The 23677-nt window shown below is 36.6% G+C and overlaps 1 protein-coding gene across 10 annotated transcripts in view; it reads right to left on the bottom strand.

Annotated features, from left to right (window-relative positions):
- VCL (vinculin) overlaps positions 1-23677 on the bottom strand; it is a 98556-nt gene that overhangs the window by 45782 nt on the left and 29097 nt on the right. For 5 of the 10 annotated variants that reach the window (XM_089897723.1, XM_089897726.1, XM_089897722.1 and 2 more), the window contains exons 2-3: positions 19988-20058; positions 19543-19755 (exon numbers count right to left, since the gene is read on the bottom strand). In XM_089897723.1, coding sequence (XP_089753849.1) covers positions 19543-19755; positions 19988-20058 — 284 coding nt within the window. Of the gene's footprint in view, positions 1-10552; positions 10864-19542; positions 19756-19987; positions 20059-23677 lie in introns of those variants that run through there. The other 5 variants (XM_022590937.2, XM_022590935.3, XM_089897729.1 and 2 more) reach the window with 2 other exon arrangements.

Raw genomic sequence — 23677 nt, 5'->3', positions numbered from 1 at the left:
CATTTTTTTCCTATATGGAAAATAGCCAAGACCATTATAATAGAACCTAAGTTTCCAGCTTTTAAAATTTACATTAAGGGCAGCACATTCTTTCATTCACTGCACTAAGCCCTTGTTCTTCATTATTTCCTGGCAACAAAAAATAATGAGAAAAAGTTTTGGACCTTTTACTTTAGGTTGCTATATTTCTGTAACTCCTTCGTTTCCTTCCTATTCACCCTACATACACTGCCATTAAAAGACACTTACACAAAGAACTGATATCCCTGACAACAGTTTGAGATTCAACATCGGAAATAAAATACCAAAGCACTGTGTTAAGCGAAATTTAATAATCAGACAAACCAAAGAAACAGGAGGAAACACAAAGCAAAAGTATGAGGTAATGCATAAATTTTTCTTTCATCTAGCCAAATGGATTTGTTTGACAAACTGGACAGTTTGAAAACAACCCTATAAAACTATGCTGTTAATTAAAATGTCACTGGCATTAATAACTGAATCAGTTAGTAATAGTTTAATATAATATAGTTTAATAACACAGATGACCCGATCAGCCAAAGGTGTCTTTTTTTCGGGGGGGGGGGGCGGGGGGCGGGTCATTTAAAAAAGGAACCCGAAATGCATAAAGCAAGTATTCTCCTTGACCCTCTTGTACTACTAAAAGGTATTCATTCATTCAACTATTCTTCTGTACAGAGTTGAAAAGGACCTAACAGATCATTTCCTCACATTCAGTAAATCCATTATGTTATCACTGAGTAACTTACATGCAACAAATTACTTTAAGTTAAAATATTTAGCCAAAATTACACATTCTTATTTGGAAATACAGAAAATGTCCCATGCAAATAAAAGCCCACATCACAGAGAGTTATATCAAATGAAATAATATAAAAACTCAACAAGTATAACAGTCTTGTTAAAAAATAGAATTAAACCAACATATTAATTTCAACTACATAAAAAGCATTGGGCTATGGACACTATAGGTATGTATATAAAGATGCAAAAAACACTATTCTAACTCTCAAGAAGCATACTTTGGTAATTCACAAACTTCAGAGCCATAAGGCAGCACATAATAAACATCAGCAAAGAGCAAGACCTCACTGGTGTGGCTTTTGATCAGTCTTAGATGACTGGTTATTTTCTGTTCCTTTTAAATTTTTAAATTAAAATTAAATTTGAAATTACATAACATATATATATATATATATATACCCATACATATGACAAAATCATATACACATATATAAAACCCTGAGGCATACAGTGAAAATTTTTCTTCCCTCCACTATCTCCTAGGCATTCAAATTCCATCTACTTGCAGCCAATGTTATGTGTTTCCTCTGTATTCTTCAAAATAAAGACACTTTATGCACAAAGAAACAAAAACATAGGCTTCCACCATTTTTACACGAATAGGATCATACTATGCATACTCTCTGCATTCTGATTTTTTCACTTAATTTAACTTGGTGATGTTCTAGTAGAAGTACCCAAAGAGCCTCCTCATTGTTTTATACAGCTACATAACTAGTCCCTAATTTATTAGCATGCTGCAATGAATCACCTTGAATAAACATTTTTTTTTTTTGGCCGTGCTGCATAGTTTGTGGGACCTTAGTTTCCCGACCAGGGATTGAACCCGGGCCCCGGCAGTGAAAGCCCCAAGTCCTAACCACTGGACCACCAGGGAATTCCCAATAAATATCTTTTTTTTTTTTTGGTACGCGGGCCTCTCACTGTTGTGGCCTCTCCCGTTGCGGAGCACAGGCTCCGGACACAGGCTCAGCGGCCACGGCTCACGGGCCCAGCCGCTCCGTGGCATGTGGGATCTTCCTGGACCGGGGCACGAACCCGTGTCCCCTGCATCGGCAGGCAGACTCCCAACCACAGAGCCACCAGGGAAGCCCAATAAATATCATTTTTAAATGTGTATAGCTGTAGGATACTATCTAGAAATGGAACTGCTGAGTCATAGGTATGGACATTAATAATTTTGACAAACGTTGCCATATTGCCATCCACAGAAGTTATCAATTTACACTCCCACCACAGTGGATGACACAGTGGATCTGTTTCCTCACAGATTCAACAACTCAATGTATAATCAGACTTATGTATCTTTACCAATATGATAGACCAAAATTGATTTCGATATAGTTTGAGGTGAAAGTTATATAATATACAATTAGTAATTTTAAAGGGTATAATTTTCTGTGTGCTTGAAAAGAATGAGTTTGCTCTAATTTATAGGTGAAATATTTCACATATTCCATCAGCTCAAGCTTGTTAATTGTGCTATTCAAATCTTCCATATCCTTGCTGATTCTTTTGGTCTGTTTTATCTATCAATTACTGAGTGATAAAATCTTGCACCATAACAACAGATTTGTCCATATCCCCTTGCAGCTGTTTTTGTTTTTTATATATTGAGGCTAACTTATTAGGTACATATAAATTTACAATTATTATATCCTTCTTGTAATCTGAACCTATTTATCATTATGTGATACCTCTTTATATCTCCAATAATGTTTGTTGCTGATATTAATATTGTAAACCAGCTTTCTTTGACTATTTTATTTGACTGGTATATAACTTTCTAACTCTCAGTATCCTTATATTTTAGATGTGTCTTTATAACTACATATATACATATAAGTACACAGTTTTAATCCAGGTTAGCAACTTTTAACTTAATAACTTAGCTCATTTAAATTTATTATTATTGATATATTGGGGGGGCGGATTGAGAGTCTTTTTCTATATTTTTCTTATTCACTTTACTATTTTATAGGTCATATACTTTATGTTTTATTACTTTTGTGGTTCATTAAATAGTTTAGCATGCATACTTGGCATGGTAACAATCTAAAATGAGTCAATAAGGACTTCGCTGGTGGCACAGTGGTGAAGACCCTGCCTGCCAATGCAGGGCACACGGGTTTGAGCCCTGGTCCGGGAAGATTCCACATGCCATGGAGCAACTAAGCCCATGCACCATGACTACTGAGCCTACGCTCTAGAGTTCGCGTGCCACAACTACTGAATCCCACACACCTAGAGCCTGTGCTCCACAACAAGAGAAGCCACCACAATGAGAAGCCCACACGCCGCAACTAGAGAAAGCCCATGCACAGCAACAAAGACCCAACACAGCCAAAAATAAATTAACTTTAAAAATAAATAAATAAAACGAGTTAATAATTGTACTTCCTCCCCAAACAACAGAATGATCTTAACATACTTAATTCCCAATCACCCCTTTCCTGACCTTTATGCTATTGTTTTCAAGTTTTGTTTCATGTTTATGTTATTGTTTTCAGGTACAAAATGCTGTATCTTTTTTTTTTTTTTTGCGGTACGCGGGCCTCTCACTGTTGTGGCCTCTCCCGTTGCGGAGCACAGGCTCCAGACGCGCAGGCTCAGTGGCCATGGCTCACGGGCCCAGCCGCTCCGCGGCATGTGGGATCTTCCCGGACCGGGGCACGAGCCCGCGTCCCTTGCATCGGCAGGCGGACTCCCAACCACTGCGCCACCAGGGAAGCCCTGTATCTTTTACCTTCAACTTTTAAATCTTGTTAGGCATTACATTATTGTATAAGTCAAAGTTTGTTTATATTTACCAACAAACTGTCCAATATGTTGGCTAATCATTCCCTCTTGTATCTCAGGCATTATACCTGGAATCATCTGACTATTGTCTGAAGGACATTCTTTAGCATTTCCTCTAGTAAGAGTCTGCTGGTGACAAAATGTCTCCATTTTGCTTTGTTTGAAAATGCCTACTTTGTCCTCATCCTTCAAAGATTACTTCAGTAGTACAGAATTCTGGTTGACAATTATTTTATCAGCACGTTGAAGGTATTACCTCACTATAATTTCACAACAGAACCAGAAAGACATGTAACAGAAGCAGAGGTTGGAGTGATGCGGGCTATAAGCCAAGGAATTCAGACAGCTTCTAGTGGCTAGAAAAGGCAAAGAAATGGATCCATTCCTAGAATCTCCAGAAGGAACACAACTCTGCTAACTCATTCTGGGCTTCAGACCTCCAGAATTGTAAGATAAAACATTTATATTGTGTTTGTTACAAGAGTAATATGACACTGGCATCCAAATGAAATTTACCAGGCATACAAAAAGGCATGAAAATACCACCCATAACAAAGAGGAAAAAACAATCATTCAAAACCAACCCAGAAATGACACAGAGGACAGAATTAGTAGACAAGAACATTAAAATAGTTCCTATAACTGTATTCTATGTGTTCAAAAGCTAAAGGAAAGACTGAGTAGATAAATGAAAGATATAAAAAATACGGAAATAGAACAACTAGAGATACAAAAATACACTGGATAGATTACTAACAGATAAGATATTGCATGAAGAAGATTATTGAAACTGAAGTGCTAGCAATGAAAATTACCTAAAATGGGAGAAAACAAAACTTAAAAGAAAATGAACAGAGCATCAGTGAGCTGTGGCACAGCTCCAAGCAGCCTAATATGTGTGCAATTGAAGTCCCCAAAGGACAGAAAAGGGGACAGAAAAAAATATTTGAAGAAATAATGGCCACAATTTTTATAAACTTAATTTAAACTTAATTAAAGCCCCAAGTCCAAAAAGCTCAATAAAACCCAAGCACAAAAAATATCAAGGGAATTACAACAAGGTACATCATAATGAAGGTACTTAAAACCAATAATGAAGAGAAAATATTAAAAGCAGCCAGAGAAAAATGAGACACTTTATATTACAGAGGAACAAAGATAAGAGTAACAACAGACTTCTCACTGGAAACAATGCAACCCAGAGAATAGTAGAGCAAGTACTGAAGAACTTTGAGTAGACCCAAAGAAAATATTTCAAAAATTAGGGCAAAATAAAGACTTTTTCAGCTATGTAAGGGTTAAAAGAATTCATCACCCAGCAGATCTGAGCGATAAGAAAGTTTAAATGAAGTCCTTCAGGAAGAAAGAAAATTATACCAGATAGAAGTTTGGATTTACAGAAACAAATGAAGAGCACAAAATGGTAAATATGTGCATCAATATATAAACACATTTTTTTCTTATTGTTTAAATCTTTAAAAGATAACTGACTGACTAAAAGCAAGAACTTTTTTAAAACACAAAGTTAATAAAAAGTAAATCTGATTCTGCTGACTAGTTAGACAATGAGAACTGGTTTTGCGAAGGACTGTGGCAGATGTTTTCCACAAATTAAATGAGCTAAATTTACAGAGAAACATATTTAAGATGTGTATATAACACACAACAGGGCAGAAAACACATGCTTTGCAACTAAACTTATGATTTAAAAATATTTAAATGAAAACTTTAAAATATCCAAGGTATTCAAAAATATTCAAGTGTTTCGAAAGTCTTTTAGGGATGTCAGCCACTTATTGAAGACCACTAGTTGAAGAGCACTGGCCTCATGCTTCAAGGTATTTTTTTACAGCCATTCCCTCTAGCTGAAACCTCTCTCTCTCTCTCTCTCTCTCTCTCTCCCCCCTCTTTTGCTTGACTAACCCCTACTCATTCTTTTAGGTACCATTTTTAAATGACTGTTCCTTCATGAAACCATCCTATAAGTACCTTTCTTATGTGCTCCCATGAGACATAAACCCTCCCAGTTTTGTTTTTGCTATCTCCCACAAGAGTGTAAGTTCAGCAAGGTCAAGGACCCTGTATATCCTATATTCACAGAGTAGAATCCCTGACACATAATAAATGCTCAATAAACATTTATTGAATGAATGAATGGATTTTCACCAAGTACAGGAGATCATGAAACCATCTGGCCATAGAAATCATTAACTTTAAAAGGTCACAAACTTAATTTTATTTCCAGGTAACATGAACCTTGATGAAATTATAGCAAACAAACATAAGCACCACAGAATGCAACTATCACACTACACCTATTTGAAAGGATACAGTTACTGCACAAGTGTTTCAAATTTGGAAAAAGCAAAAAATAAATGAAAGGAATAACCACCATGGAGAAAGGAAAGAAGAAAAAAAAAAGATGAAATGGAAAAGCTTTACAGGAATCAATTTGATTCTCCACTAATGGTTCCCTTGTGTGGTAAAATGATAGGGCCAAAACAGACACTACACCCTTTCCTTTTACCTACAATGAGACATCTGATCTGTACATTAAAATTTAATGGCATTCATAAAGCCAAACAAATCCCACCATGACTAACCAGTAGGCAGAAACAGGAAAGAGTCTGTCTTGTCTGTGGAAAATGAGATTTTATTTAAACATTCAAGCTGCCTGACTTCTTAAAGTGATCTTCTACTTTTTAATACAAATCTGAATTTTTAAAAAGCATTTTAGAGGATGACAGTAGGGATAAGGTCCATTTCCTAAATAATTATAAATCTTGACTATATACTAATAATATTGATTTAGCTACTTTAAATCAATCAACTAGCACATTTTAAGGCTTCTCTCTGCCTCTGAGTCTTCAACCTAAATTAATAGGAAGCTCTTATGCTTTAGATCAATGGACCAATGACAGCCTCACAGGACCCACTCATAACCCTCTAATCCATTCTTCACAGAATTACTACATGATATAAACCCACACAATTTAAGAGATGGAAAGGTTCCAAACTACTCAGTTCCATGTGATTTCAATTATCACTAATCAAGACGCTTTAACTTATGCTGAATTTTTTATTTAAGAAAAATAAAAGGAAAACAGATCTAGAGATTATAAAGATTCACTGCCACAAGACATTTTTAAAGGTTCTTCTAGACTGCATCCAGAAGTGAGAATCTTAAATTCCTTTAGTTTAATTTTTTCATAAATTTGTTCATTTAACATACTGAAGACCTACTACATGCTACACAAGTCCTAGAACTAGATTTGCGGGGTGTGGGGGTGGGCATACTGTGCGGCTTGCGGGATCTCTTAGTTCCCCGACCAGGGATTGAACCCAGGCCCACAGCAGTGAAAGTGCCGAGTCCTAACCACGGGACCACCAGGGAACTCCCTAGACTTTTTTTAAGTCCCTACTTTTAAGGGGTTACCACCTTGGTAGGACAAGACATACATATAAACAAATACAAATTAGTATTTAAAAGTATGCCCAGCACATGCTGAGGGGACACAAAAGTGGAAGTAGTCATTTTTACCTAACAGATTAGGACAGTTGTGATAGAGAAGGTGAAGACAACACTGCTTCTGCCCTCAGAAGTTCAGTACTACTTATAATGATGATTCTCCTCACAGCATCTCTGAGTTGTTTTTCCAATGAAATAACATTCTCTCCGCTCCCCCCACCTCTCTCCTCTCTCTCTCTCCCTCTCTCTCTCTCTCTCTCTCACACACACACACACACACACACACACACACGAACACACGCATGCACACACACAGTCAAGAGTCCTTTCTGTGAACAATAACATGTATTTGCAATAGACCTGGTTTGACTAGGGAGGGCAGTTCACTATCACAAAGGACAGGTAACTTCCTCACCCTGAAGCCAAACAATCTCAATCGGCTTCTGTCAAAATCAGTTATCATGGGCTTCCCTAGTGGCGCAGCGGTTGAGAGTCCGCCTGCCGATGCAGGGGACACGGGTTCGTGCCCTGGTCCGGGAGGATCCCACATGCCATGGAGCGGCTGGGCCCGTGAGCCATGGCCGCTGGGCCTGCGCGTCCGGAGCCTGTGCTCCGCAACGGGAGAGGCCACAACAGTGAGAGGCCCGCATACCACAAAAAAAAAAAATCAGTTATCATATCCCAGCTCACTGATTTAGATGAGGAAGGGAGAGAGACAGCTTTGGACAAAATAATACAGGCAGACCTTGGAGATACTGAGGGTTTGGTTCCAGCCCACAGAAATAAAGCAAATATCACAATAAAGTGAGACACACAAATGTTTTGTGTGCATATAAACACATATAAAAGTTATGTCTACACTCCACTGTAGTCTATAAATGTTATGCATATAAAAGTTATGTTTACACTCTACTGTAAATATATAAAAGTTATGTTTACACTCCACTGTAGTCTATTAAGCATGCAATAGCATTATGCCTAAGAAAAACAATGTATATACCTTAATTTTAAAATACTTTATTGCTAAAAAATGCTAACCCTCATCTGACAGTGTAGGGTTCCTACAAACCTTCAATTTGTGAAAAATGCAGTACCTGCAAAGCACAATACAGTTAAGTGCAATGAAACAAGGTATGCCTCCTTAAAGGAGAGAGTCTGATGGGCCTATTTAGACATATACTGCTGTATAACTTTAAATCAAAAAGCTCTCTAAAACATTCAACAAGTTAAACTTTCACCCCACCCCCAAAAAACATGTTGGGGGGTGGGGTGGAAACTACCCCATACCAAATTCACTGTTTTAATAAAACCTGACCTTAGACAGTATAGCCATTTAGATTATAAACACTATCACAAAAAATGCATTCTGCTTACTAAAGACTGCAGTGCTATGGAGCAGAACACCTGAAAATCTGACATCATGGAAGTCAGATTACCCTGGAGCACATCCAAGGAAGCAGGTGTTTACATCTTGGGACCTGTCCTTTCAAGAGAAAGAGCTGGTCAGACCACAAGCATATCCAATCACAAAAAGCACAGACAACACTTGGTAGATAGGAAGGAAACAGGTGGGAGGAAGAAAGAACACAGTCAGCTGGTGGGTGAGGCTTTCCACCACTGTGGCCATGGCACCCAGCATGTCCATTTCCAACCAGGCTGGCCCTGGCATAATTATCTGGCAGGCAAAATCGACTGGCCGGGCTATTCCTGCTGTCTTCTTAACCCATGTTGAGACTCTCCTTCCCTTCCTAACTGGGCAGGGTCTCTGAGAGATCAAGAAAGGCCCAGATTACTTCCAAGTTTGAGAAGCCCATCATATTTAAAAATGAAGAAATGCCAAAACAGGGTCATAAACATGGTGGTATATTTAAGTCGTTACACTGAATAATTTTAATTGCACGATAAACATCTTCTTTTAAGAATCCCTCTCTTCCTCTATGACTACACATATACCATTTGAAGAAAATACTGAAGTCCAGGCCCTTCATAAATATAAGGCCTGGGTGAGAGGCCAGGGGTTGGGGGTAAGGGGCAGGCCCTCAAACACTCTGCTTTCCCACATTTAGAACCTAACTGCAGATCAGTAAAAATAACTGCTGATGACTCAAAGATTCTCCCTTCGCTATGTATTCAAGCATTTAAACTGTTAACCTGAAGAATGAGCTCTAATGAAATTCCAGGTATTAGCAAGTGATAATGCAGTCTTTCTAGTATCCCTCAAATAGGAAATATGGCCTCTAGTTGTATACCTCTATACAACTCATTCCATCCTCGTATCTTTTTGTGCATATACATATGATTTTAAAACTGATAATAACATATGTAAAGATTTCAAAAGATTCAGGGAGATGTGTGAAAATAAAGTATTCTTTTATATACTAGCCATTTGGCACTAATCTTACTTTAAAATAGCAAAAAGCAGAGTCATTCCGTGGCTTCCCAGTACCAGCCAATACGCTTTGCTCCTGGCACTGCCATTTTGAGAAAGGTCAAAGAGTCTTGGCCATTAGTCATTCAGAAACCTGAGTGAAGGCTACAAGCAGTTAGTTTTTAGGAGGAAGTTAGGAACACTGAGTACAATGACAAACTTTAATCTAGTTCAAGTAGCAAGTGCCCAGCACCAACTCACCCCTGTGTATACTGTGTGGTAACACTATAACATCCTGTTCCAACCCTGTGCTCCTAGATTTAAAGATCCTACAGGCCTCATCCACAAATTATTCCTTTCCCTGACCTAACTCAGTGACAGTACCAGACACTGCATGTGTACACCCAAAACTAAAATTAAAAACCACAATGAGTCATACTGAAAACATTCAAAACCCTTTAACTGCAACACCACACTTTTTGCTAGAACATGTACATTGAGATAACAAAGCTAAAACACACATAAACATCAAAGGCTCACTAAATTCTTTTATTTCAGATGAGATTAGGAGGGTATGTAGCCAGTTTCAACTTCCCTTCAAACAAAACAGGATTCTGCCAGAGCCCAGAGATAACTGAAAGGGAAGCAGCATGTCGGGGATGGGAAGGTTCGAAGTGTCACTGCTGCCCAAGCTACATCCTCCTCAAGTCTTGCTGGCAGCTTATGAGTCACAACCTTTGAATCCTTTAAAGCCTGAATGACTAGTCCTAGTCTTTCTCCCCACCTTCTTTCACCCCTTGTTCAAATCTAGCATCTGTGAAGGGAGAAAAGATTCTGATCCTGCAAGGTTCAATCAAGAACTCTGCTACCTACAGGTCTATCAGCTCCTCTGGTCCTTCCTCCAACTCATGCTGTGGTTACAGCAGAAACATAAACATATAAGCAAGTGCGTCTTACAGATACTAGTAGTTTTCAAATGTATGTTGATGCTGTCGTGATGAATAAAATAAAAATCTATTTTAAAACATTACAAATTCATTGTGACTTTTATTCTTATACATTCTTAATCAACTAATAATAAAGAGTCTCACCATTATTATTTGAAGTTCCTTATGCTGAAAAAAGTTGATAATCACTGTTCTACAGCAGAATGTAATGAATGAGCTAGAGGTGTAAATACCTAAACACAAAGTGAAGTGGAATAGACACACAATGAGAGAATATTTTTACTTATGAGGAAAACTGACAAAAACTAGGATGTGGTTTAAAAAAAAAAAAGAACAAAATCTGGAGATAAAAGTCAACAGTAGGCTAAACAGCAGTCAACAATCATCCTAAAAAAAGATAATAAAAAAATAATTAACAGAATTTAGGATCCAAGAGAATCATAAGCTTGTAACCACTTATAATATTGCTTTGAAATATATAAAGTTAAAACTGACAATTATGAGGAAAACTGACAAATCTACAATTATTATAGATTTCAACAGACCTCAATCATAAACAGTTTATTATTTATAGCAAGACTATAAAAGTCTGATCAATAATACTTATATGTTGACCTAATTGATAAAAAGAGAACCCTATACCCAAGCAGAAGAGAATACACTTTCTTTTTAAGCACACACAGTGGTACACTTACCAACACTGACCACTTATTATGTCACAGAATAATTTCGAAGAATTGATCACATACCAACCAAGACTTCTAGGCACAAAGCAATTAAATTAGAAATATAACAATTAAAAGATATAAGCATACCTCATTTTATTGCACTTCACTTCACTGCACTTAGCAGATACTGTGTTTTTTACAAATTAGAAGGTTTGTGGTCCCTGTGTTGAGCAAGACTACAGGCATCGTTTTCCCAACATCATTTGCTCACTTCATGTCTCTGTGTCACATTTTGGTAATTCTCACAATATTTCAAAATATTTCATTGTTATGATATTTGTCGTGGTGATCTGTGATGTTATTACTGTGATTGTTTTGGCATTTTTTAGCAATAAAATATTTTTAAATTAAGGTATGTACATTGTTTTTTTAGACACATGCTATTGCACACTTAACAGACTACAGTGTAGTATAAAAAACTTTTATATGCACTGGGAAACCAAAAAATTCATGTGACTTGTTTTATTGCGAATATTATGGTAATCTGGAACTGAACACACAACATCTCTGAAATATGCCTGTAGTAAAAAGAATCTTTAAATGTACTACTAAATAATGTACATGGGTAAGAGGAATTCACACCAAAATTACAAAATATTTAGGGCTGAACAACTATTAAAGTACCTACACAGCTGTTTCTAAACTTGTAATCAGAGTAAAATTGAGAGTCCAAAATATTATATTTATTTAAAAACAAGAAATACTAAAAGATAGAAATATTGAAAATAAGATATTCAAATAATAAACTTAACAAAATAAATAATGAGCCTAAGAACAGAATTTAATGAAATAGATCTTCGGGGAAAAAACTAATGAAACATAAATCTCCCATAAGAGTGATAAGAAAAAAAAAAGGCAGAAATAGATAATACTGAACAAAAAAGGTTAGAGGAAATGCATAATTTCTTAGAAAAGTATCAGATTATCAAAGTTGACTCAAAATGAATTTAAAACCTGAATTAGATAATAAAAGGAATCTGAAAGAGTAATCAACTTTCTTCCTCTAAAGGACACCAGACCCAAGAAAGTTTTAGATGCAAGTTTTGCCCAACTTTCAAGGACAGACAATCCTTTTCTTATATAAAATGTTTTAAAGACTAGAAATCTTATTTTATGAAACTAAAATAACCTTGATAACAGAATAAGAAACAAAATAAGAAAATTATAGATCAAGACCCCTCATGAACAAAGAAGCAAAATCTTTTTAAAATATTAAAGTTGAATTTAGCATTGTATTTTCTTTTCTAAATCACTACTACATAGGGTTTATCTTAGAAATGCATAGATGGGGGAACTCGACGCTTTGACTGCCGGGGCCCGGGGTTCGATCCCTGGTCGGGGAACTAAGATCCTGCAAGCTGTGTAATGTGGCTGAAAAAAAAAAAAAAGAAAGAAAGAAATGCATAGACGGTTCACCATCAGAAAAGTTGATACTTATGGAGTAGACCAGAGACCATCTTATAGACTAGGAAAGGATAAAAACTGCATGATTATCTCAACAGATACAGAAAAAGTATTAAATGAAAACAAGCAATCAGATTTTTTTTAACAAGGTCTTACTACAGGAGACAATAAATGAGAGGAAATTTTTCTATGAAAAAGCTTAAAAAGTAACTGAGTTTATTTTGAGAAAATGACTGAGAAAAAAAGATTGAGAAGCTCAAGAAGAAAGCTAATTTTCACCAAATATCTTTTTTTTTCAGGTACTTTCACATACATTATCTCACTCATTTAAGCCTCACAATAACTATTACATTATGAGAAGAGATTCTTACAAAGAAGGGTGAGAAAGAGTCTTAGCATACTGGATTGAGTACAAGCCTGGTGTCAGATAGTTTAGGGTTTGACTCTTACCTCTGCCATTTATGTACTAGGTAACTTTCAACAAGTTACTGTGAGCTTCTCTGACTCTCAGCTTCCTCATCTGCAAGACGAGGTGCATTAAAAAACACAGTATAGGGCTTCCCTGGTGGCGCAGTGGTTGAGAGTCCGCCTGCCGATGCAGGGGACACGGGTTCGTGCCCGGGTCTGGGAAGATCCCACATGCCGCGGAGCGGCTGGGCCTGTGAGCCATGGCCGCTGAGCCTGTGCTCCGCAACGGGAGAGGCCACAACAGTGAAAGACCCGTGTACCGCAAAAAAAAAAAAAAAAAAAAGATATTCTGGCCACTTTCACCAAAAAGCGTGTTTGAAAATTCAAATTTCATCACAAATTATTCTGATTGTTCAAGATCAAAAGCAAAGAAAAAAGCTAAATATGAGGGCTTATGATCTAAAAAATGACACTACTACTTTAAGTCAAAAGAAATCTATATTAAGTGTAAGCATGTTTAAATCCTTTTCAAATTTCTTCTTTGTACATGAATATCAGTCAAGGTAAAATTGTACAAATACAGACCATAATTGTGCTTAACTAATAAAGTTTAAGGGTTAAAACATGGCAATTTCCTAGGAAATATGATTAATGGCAATCATGTAGATTGCCACTACATACACCCTTTCACAAAGTATTTTAGGAACATTCTTTTATTTGATAGGCTTAGACATTACAATATGTTTCAAAAATAGTCCAAACTGGTGAATCAATCCAAGCTTTGATGATTTCAAGCAGACTGTTCAGAGCAGCACTGAGACAGAGTGGCAACACTTCACAGTTCTAAAATGAAACTATTTGCCTGCCAACAGACAAAGCGCTTTATGCCCTTTTTAAGGAGTTCATACGACGAGACCACCTCACAAGTGACACCTTTTGATACATTCAGATACTAAACACCCCTGGATATGGGCCAAGAACTGCCTTCCTTATCCATTTCTGCTCCACTGCAGAAATAAGAATGAAATTCCACCATATACTGCAATAGCAGTTTTTCCGAGGCTAAGAAAATAGTTTGCCACAAACATTTTTTACCTATTAAGAAATCAACTTGAAGCAAATCCCTGCTGACAGGAAATGAATCTGGTCAGTTTGACACACAGCTTACTCTCCTTCACTAGCACCTATTACTCATCCTGTATTGGCTATGACTCTTCCTGAAAAACCACCTTCATCTTGTCATTTGAGTTACTGCTCAAGAAGCGCAAAGCTTCCCTACCACCCAATTCCAAATTCCTCTGCCTGGCTTTCAAGGGCTTCATCATCTGACCCAACTACCTAAGCTTAGTTCCTACCACCCCCACCATGACTGTTCCTCTCCTCAAAGCCCCCATGACTGACTCATGCTGCTCATTCCACCTGGAGTATTTTCCTTTCTTCCCATACCTGTCCCCACTTCCAGTACTTTCCTTTTTCCCTACATCTGTCCTCCCAAGTCCAACATCCTAAATGAGCCTCTTTCTACTATTCCTACCTACAATGACAGCACTCCTTCTCTCCTATTATAAAGTCAGTCTGTTTTACAGCTCTTCAATTTGAAATTTCTTAAAGCACTTTCTTAAAAATCTCTCTGTAGCAGCAGTTCACCTTAGTGCCTCCATGATACACAGAAGAATAAAACTCTCAATATATGACCTACTCCTTTGGGTGTACCTGTGATTATGCACAATTTCCAGCCGCAACAGCGATATTTCCACTAATTTCTCCTGCACTAAAGAAAGCGTAATAAAAAGCCAGTGAATATATTATATTTCAATAAAAGTTAAAAGGAAAAAAACAAAACCTAGTGAGTGGGAATGAGAGGAATGTTATTATATATGTGATTTTGAATATGCTCAATTTACTTTTTTTAAATAAAGCATTTGCAAACTTTGGCACTTTATTACTATTAATAAATAACTTGTAATACATCTTACAAGTGATCATTCATAATAAGGACGATTAAAAACTGCTATTCTATGTAGCACATGCTAGACACAAAGAAAGCAATCAATAAATATTCTATTAACCAATTAGTGTGTCTAGCCCATTAATAAATCGCACATAACTATTACAGCTGCTGCAGCTGCCTGATGATAATGATTGATGACAATGATGCAAAGTATAAACACAAAGAACAGTAGCTGAATCTCCTGCTGACAGTCTCTAAAGGAACAAATGGCTTCTTATAGGGTGAGTCTAACCACTATTTTAACAGTACAGCATGACCGTGGCACTCCTGAAGTCTATAAAGATCACAGCAGTTTCTGTGGCAATCATCACGCAACCCTACACCTCTTGTGCAACACTGTGGCTATTAATGCAATCTGGTAAAATTAGTAAATTGTGAACTCTATTTGCCAGTGCAATCAGGGATCAGATAACTTTTGCTCCACCCAAGAGAAAGCCTTCCTGTGACAATGCAAATCTTGTTCTATATTAAAATGGCCCTCACTTTTACAGTAAGGAATTGCCCAAGCATTGGAGTCCCTCATCAACAGTTACAACCCAAATGTATGATCTTTAACTGATATTAAACCATTCTCCAACATTCCAACATGCCCTTAATTGCCAGTCACACAAATAGACTATGATTTGATTTTGAGAGCCCCCCAAATCCTGAAAATATCAAAAATTCTGAAAATGACATATCCTTCCCTGAAAAATCTCTAAATCTACATCAGATTGCTTATGTATAAATCCATCTAGAGATCAACAGTCTTCTGTTTTCTCTAGCCCTGACATTCTAACATTCTAGGAGTAGAGATTGATCCAAGAATAAATTTTTAGACTTATTTTTTAGCGTTGTCAAAGCAGACACTATTTAGAAGTCCTTGTCAAAGTAGAGACAGCAGAAGCATCAGTCTGTCATGCCCTGGAAACTTCCAAACATCAACCAAACAGCCCAAAAGAATGTACTACTCAACAGTTCCAAGGATGTCATTAATTGCTTCCATCTGTTTCCCTCTCTGTCCCTTCCCCATCCTAGTAAAGTTATTTTTTGCTTCATTTTGCATTCTAAAGAAAAGCATAAAGAGCCCTCATGTTTTAAACTGCAGAATACTTATTCATCCCCCAAATTTGTTTGATAATAACAGCCATATTGTTTTTGTACTCCAGGCTATTTTCAGGTAACATTTCAGAGTGTGGCATATTAAGTCGTGTACTTTTTAAACACTGCTCAGTAAATATTTCAGTTAGTCATAACACAATGTTTTTCCCTGACTCCTCAAGGTGACCAGGGTTCTCCCTGAATGGCATGATAAAGGTTAAAACCTCTGAATGGTTTCATATCCATTAATGATCCTTACCTAAATCAGTGGTTTCATTAAACATTGCATAATCATGACTTTCTAATTCTGTCATTTATTCCACTTTTATTGGTTAGAATTTCCCCCATCAACTAGAGCTATTAGGTTACTGTGAAATAAAGTATGCCCAAGAGAGAAAGGATAGTTACAATTTTTTTTTTCTTGTGATGAGAACTTTTAAGATCTACTCTTAGCAGGGCTTCCCTGGTGGCACAGTGGTTGAGAGTCCGCCTGCCAATGCAGGGGACACAGGTTCGTGCCCCGGTCCGGGAAGATCCCACATGCCTCGGAGCGGCTAGGCCCGTGAGCCATGGCCGCTGACCCTGCGCGTCCGGAGGCTGTGCTCCGCAACGGGAGAGGCCACAGCAGTGAGAGGCCCGCGTACTGCAAAAAAGATCTACTCTCAGCAACTTTCAAATATATAATACAGTATTATTAACTATATTCACCATGCTGTACATTATATCTTCATGACTTATTTATAACTGCAAGTTTGTACTTTTTGACTCCCTTCCCCATCTTGCACACCCCCCCCCACCTCCCCACCTCTGGCAACCACCCACCTGTTCTCTGTTCCTATGAATTCATTTTTTTAAATATTCTACATATAAATCATATAGTATTTATCTTTCTCTGACTTATTTCACTTAGCATAATGCCCTCAGGGAACATCCATGTTGTTACAAACAGCAGGATTTCCTTCTTCTCTATGGCTGAATAATATATTATATATATATATCACACCTTTACCAATTCACCCATTGATGGACACTTAGGTTGTTTCATATCTTGACTATTGTAAATAATGCTGCAATCAACATGGGGTGCAGATATTTATTTCAAGATAAGTGATTTTATTTCCTTAAGATAAATACCCAGGGATTTCCCTCATGGTGCAGTGGTTAAGAATCCACCTGCCAATGCAGGGGACACAGGTTTGAGCCCTGGTTCAGGAGGATCCCACACGCCACGGAGCAACTAAGCCTGTGCGCCACAACCACTGAGCCTGCACTCTACAGCCCGCAAGCCACAACTATGGAGCCCAAGGGCCACAAATACTGAAGCCCCCGCACCTAGAGCCCATGCTCCGCAACAAGAGAAGCCACTGCAATAAGCCCACGCACCGCAACAAAGAGTAGCCCCCGCTTGCTACACCTAGAGAAAACCCACGCACAGCAACAAAGACCCAACACAGCCAAAAATAAAAATAAATAAAATTTTAAAATTAAAATAAATAAATACCCAGAAGTGGAACTGCTGGATCATGTGATATATCTATTTTTAATTTTTTGAGGAACCTCTGGAAAGATAGGACAAATGCCTCTTTTAAATTTCCCATTACCAGAGTAAGGGGCTGGTGTCCTAGTTACCACCAAGGGTGATCAATGAGGTTTTGTTTTGTTTTAAAGTTACCCACTTTTCTGAAAATATCATCACAACTAGGGTACTCCTTAATTTTTCTAAGTCCCCAAGGAAGCCTGTGAGAGAGCACATAGCATATTTCAAAGGTATATTTCTGGGAATAAGCAGAAATGAGTTTCCTGAAGAAATTCATTTAACAGTCAAATGATATTCATAGGCTTGAATGTGAAGGGTTAAAAGGAACTTTTTATAGGGTCATCAAGTCCAACTTCCCCGATATTTTTTTTTTAACATCTTTATTGGAGTATAATTGCTTTACAATGGTGTGTTAGTTTCTGCTTTATACCAAAGTGAATTAACTATACATATACATACTTCCCTGATATTGAATCTCCCTATACACTATCTCCCCATGCTCTGTACCTTCCAGGGGGTGAGGGGCAAACGGGTACAAGCTAGAGCTGTGTTTTTAATGTACAGTAAATGCAAGTTTAATTACACTATGTTTAACTGACAGCATAGGACCCTTAATATTACCATGCTGATGAAATGGCACATAAATAAAGTAGGCTCATACTGGTTAGAGCTGGAAGAAACCCAGGATGCCACCAAGTCCAAAGAGGGCAAGTTTAAAAAGAGACTCCCACAAAACAGACTCTGCAAAAAACAGATGCTTCTGGTACCTTACTTCCTGACACATGAACATTTTGCAGAATTAACAGAAACAGTTCTGTAGAAGCACCCACTAAAGTAAGTTAGAAATAAGAAGATACCAATATGGGTGAAATTCTCATCTGTTCAATGAAAATAATAGACCATAAGGAGGATAAAAATAAAGGAACACTTTTTGCTTTATTTTAAATTGTGATATATAACATACATACAGAAAATTGCACAAAACATATATATAATATAATGAGTGATTATAAAACAACCACTCATGTAACTGAACAGTTAAATCAAGAAATAGAACATTATTACCACTTTAGAAGCCCCTGCATGCCTCTCCCTGAGTACAGCCCTCTTCCTTCCTCCCGGAGTACCACTATGCAGACTTCTGTGTTCATTATTTCCTTATTCGTCTTTATCTTTTTACCTTATAAATAGGCATCCCTAAACAACAGTTTATTTGTTTTTGAACTTTAAATAAATGGAACCTACCTATATATCTATATCTCTATCATTCACTTCCCTTAATTATTTTTCAGATTCATTCATTCTTTTTTTAATTCATAAAATTAACCATTTTAAAATGAAATATTCTCATTCCTTTTTATTACTGATTAATATTCCAATTGATTGACTATACCATGATCATTTTTATCCATTCTACTGTAGATAGACCAGTGGTATCATCATGAACAATGTTGATATCAGTATTTTTGTATATGGATCCTAGTGTACACGGGCATAAGTTTCTTTAGGGAACATACTGGGAGGCAGAGAAATTGCCTATTTTCCACTTTACTGTTTCCCAACGTGGCTGCACCAATTTACATTCCCAGCAGCAGTGTCCCAATTGCTCCACATCCACACCAACAACTGATATTATCAGACTTCTTAATTTAGGAGCTTATAATAGAACAATTTGCAGTTCTCTGATGACTACTGAGATAGAGCACCTTCTCACAGGTTTGCTGGCCATTTGGATTTCCTCTCTTTTGAAGTGCCTATTCAAATTCTTTGCCCTTGTTTTTTAAAACTGAATAGACTTATCTCTTTCTTATTGATTTGTAGAGGTTTTACTTTTTTTTGTCTTATGCATCAGGCTTTACTTTTAATTAGGACGTGACTGCCATAAAAAACAAAGTCATTAATCAAAGACAACATAATCAAGAACCTGAGAAGCTTTAACTAATCAAAAGTTAGTATCTCTGCTTACTTTACATAGGATAGGCCAAAATGTCCAGCAATTATTTGTAGGAGTATTAAGTGTATGTAAATATAACTTAAATTTAAAACGCTACTGAAATATGTGACAAAACACATTTTTTTTTTTAAGTTTGTATCCACTGTTATCTCCAAGCAAAGGTATTTAGTACACAATCCAGACTCATGCATGCTAAGGTCAGAATGTTTCTGAATCCTTTCCATTCTGAAAAACAAAATTCAGAAGTCATAGTTTGATTAAAAATTATGTCAAAAATGCCTAACACCAATGAATAAAATCAACAGTAGGAAATTTGACTGCTGAAAAATTAAAATTTCAACTGTAAACAGAGCTTTATATTTAAAAAAAAATAAAATTGCTCCTACAGTCAGTATTTTTCCTTTCCTAACAAGAGGATTATTCTGCTTAGCAATAGAAGAATGTTTTAATTACTTACTTAATGAATGCTGGTGGCATATCTCTCTTCAAAATCTGATCCTCAGTGGTTTGAACAGTCTCTTTTCCAACCTACAGGGAAAAACGATTCACAATTCAAATTTAAATTCTCAGACTTTTAAAACTATTATTTAAACATATTTGAAACACATACATTACACATTATCATTGAAAATGATAGATTTGAAGAAAATTTCTGGATTTTTTGAAATTATCAAGATTGCTCCCACATATGCTTCCATAATACACTTGGATAACAATATAGAGTGCAAACATAATGTATTAACCCTGTTCCAGAGTAATTAATTTGAAGGCATCATTGAGCACAGTGAGAAAAAAAAAATTCATCATTGAGAATATATATGTTTGTGTGTATTTATGTTTAATGACAAACTGCTACATCTCTGAAAGAGTACATGAAGTACATGAATCCAGTTAGGTAAGCTAAAATGTCTATTCAGAAAAAAATTGACGTTACTGGAACTGGAAAAATATGTGAAACAATAACTCTGAAACTAGAAACCAAACATATGAAAGTACACAACTTAACTAGTAATCCACATGATGTTTTCCCTAATCATAGAGCACCTTAAAAAGAAATAATATATAATGCTAAGTGTTGCAATGGAATAGTTTTACACCCTGCTGGTAGCAATGTAAACTGGTATATTCTCTTTGGAAAATCATTTGCTAGTATGTGTTAACAGACAAAAACATCCTATCTAGGAATTCCACTTATGAGAATACACCCTATAAGCAATAATACCAAGTGTGGTAATCACAATATTTACAAAAATATTCACTATCATGTTAGTTAAAAAAGCAAAAACATTTTCAAAATAACTTACCAACAATGAGGAACAGTTAAGTAAATTAAGATATATCTTTAGACTTAGTACTACAGGGCCATTAAAACAATGGTTATAAAGACTCAGCACTATGGGAAAATGTTTATGACATTATACTTCATTTAAAAGGAGGAATAAAAAATAATAAATACACTATGATTACAACAAACCCAAAACTCATTATGTACAAGGCAAAATACTGAAAGAATATAAAACAAAATGTATTTATTAATGCTTGCAAAATTTTGAGTTAATTTGTATCTGTATTTCCTGTTTTCTAATTTTCTGAAATGTGTATATATAATTTTTGTAATTTAAAATGTAACATTAAAATGTTACTCTTGGTTACTTAAGTGTAATTATTTCCTACCTAAAAATTTTATTAATTATCTATCATTTTATATAAATCTTCCCCAAAAGTAACGGCAAAAAATTTTAAAAACATATCAAAATACTGCCACACTAACTGGATTGTGTGCATGTGCACATGTATTTATTATACCACAAATGGTATACATACTCACTTTCTTTAAAATCATTCCTATGTAGGGCTTGGATGTCAATTTTTCTTTAACTATATCGTGTATTACAAAGCACTCTAAAAGAAGCAAACCTTAATATAAGGAATAGTGAAATTCACCCTTTTATCAATATAAAGCTATTTAGGAATATTAAATCATAAATATAAACCACATTTTAATGCAGAAATCTGTGAAATTTTTAAAACCCAGAATGGAAAGTATCACAATCCTATTATTTAACCGTTGAACTTTTATTGAGTTTAAAGAAGAAAAACGAGTTTAAAAAATTCCTAAATGCACGGTAAAGCAGCTAAAGCAAATAACACAATAAACTATTCTCAGGGAATACCAGTCAGGCATGAGTTAATAAATACAAGTTTTTTCTCTAAAGTTAATAGCTCAGAAAAAAGCAAGACACATATACCACTGTGTAATAGCCAGTGCTTTTGTAGACAATGGACTGTCTGTATCATAATAAAACCCTTTCAAATCAGCAGCTGGTTCTCTAGAGTTTCTCAGATCAAAACATGACAGAATATTTCCAGATGTATTGTTCACCATAGTTTCTAACAAAAATCAGCCATTCAAAAAGCTGTGGGCCATGACTTCATGAAGGAAAAGATGAAGTGCAGCAACAGTCACTCGTTCATACTAAGCATAAAGGGTCTACAAGGATATTCACACTTAGAGCAACGGCAATTCCTTTTATTTTACACACCACATGTACATATATAGAGAGAGCCAAAGAGAGACAGGGGTAGAGAGAAAGAGAGAGAGAGTGTGCAAGCCAGGCGAGTGGGGAAGAGTTCCCCTTATATCTCCTTTAAAAGTATTCAGTTATTCAGTGTTATTAAACATTTATTGAATGCAACTACATGTGCCAGTCACTGTTCCAGGTACTTTAGACAGAACGGGCGTAAAAATAAGTTTCCTTCCCTCATGGAAGTTATATTCCAGTGGGAGTAGACAGAGAGAGAGCACACAAGTAAATAAATAAATAAATAAACAAAATCATTCCAGGTAATAGTAAAGATGATGCTATAGAGTATGGGGTAGGAGTAGAGGGGGCCTACTTTAAAAAGCGTGGACAGGGCTTCCCTAGTGGCGCAATGGTTAAGAATCCACTTGTCAGTGCAGGGGACACGGGTTTGAGCCCTGGTCCGGGAAGATCCCACATGCCGTGGAGCAACTAAGCCCGTGAGCCACAACTACTGAGCCTGCGCTCTAGAGCCCATGAGCCACAACTACTGAGCCCATGTGCCACAACTACTGAAGCCCGTACGCCTAGAGCCCATGCTCCGCAACAAGAGAAGCCACCCAATGAGAAGCCCACCCACTGCAACAAAGAGTAGCCCCCGCTCACCACAACTAGAAAAAGCCTGTTGCACAGCAACGAAGACGCGATGTAGCCAAAGATAAAAATAAATTAAATAATTTTTTTAAAAACTCAATAGTGATAAAACAAACAATCCAATTAAAAAAAAAAAAACAGTGGACAAAGAAGTAACATTGGAGCTGAGATTCTGAAGCTGAAAAGGAACTACTCATGCAAGAGCTGGGAAAGAACAATCAAGAGGGAGAAGCAAGAAAAAGGCCCAAGGGCAGGAAAGTTTGGGTGTACTAAAAGAGCCTTAAGGAGGCCAGAGTGGCTGAAGCTCAGTGAGGGGGGTAGGTGTGGTGATGAGGTTGGGTAAGAAGGCAATGGTCATATCACAAAAGAGCCTTTTAGGCCAAGTTAAGGTGTTTGGAATCTTTCCTAAGTACAACAGGAAGCAGGAGTGCTAAACAAGAGACTGACATGAATTTTTTTTTAAAAGGTCATTTTGCCTGTTATAAGGAGAAGTGATCTTAGCAAGCAAGGAGAAGCAGAGTGACCAGTTAGGAAGCTACTGTAGTTGTCCAGGGGAATGATGGTAGTGACTTAAAATAAGACGCAAAAGTGGACATGGAGAATTAGTTCTTTTGGAGGAAGAGCTAATGGGACTTGCTCTTGAAATGGGTGAAGTAGGGGTTGGGGGGTGGACTGACAGAAAGAAAAATTTAAAATAACACGTAGGTCAATTAAGTAAAATGTCTTCAAAAGCAGCAATGCTAAAAGGCTGATGTACAGCAAAGATTTAACATGAAAGGATAAAACAATCATGAGTAAACCAGGCAAAACCACTGAAACAGTTTTTCAATAGCAACTATTCTGACCCCAGTAGAGGTAATTACTAAAGAATGAATTCTATTTAACTATTTTAGGTCTCTTTTGTAAAGGTAGGGGGTTGGTGAGGAAACAGAAATAGAAAATAAAAACATACTCAAGGGCTACTTTTTTTT

Source organism: Delphinapterus leucas, chromosome 16 (assembly GCF_059928025.1).
Source record: "Delphinapterus leucas isolate spDelLeu-1000000601 "Yukka" chromosome 16, BTC_Dleu_Yukka2, whole genome shotgun sequence".
Lineage (NCBI taxonomy): Eukaryota > Metazoa > Chordata > Mammalia > Artiodactyla > Monodontidae > Delphinapterus > Delphinapterus leucas.
The sequence above is the reverse complement of the archived record's forward strand: the minus strand, read 5'-3'. Positions and strand labels throughout refer to the sequence as shown.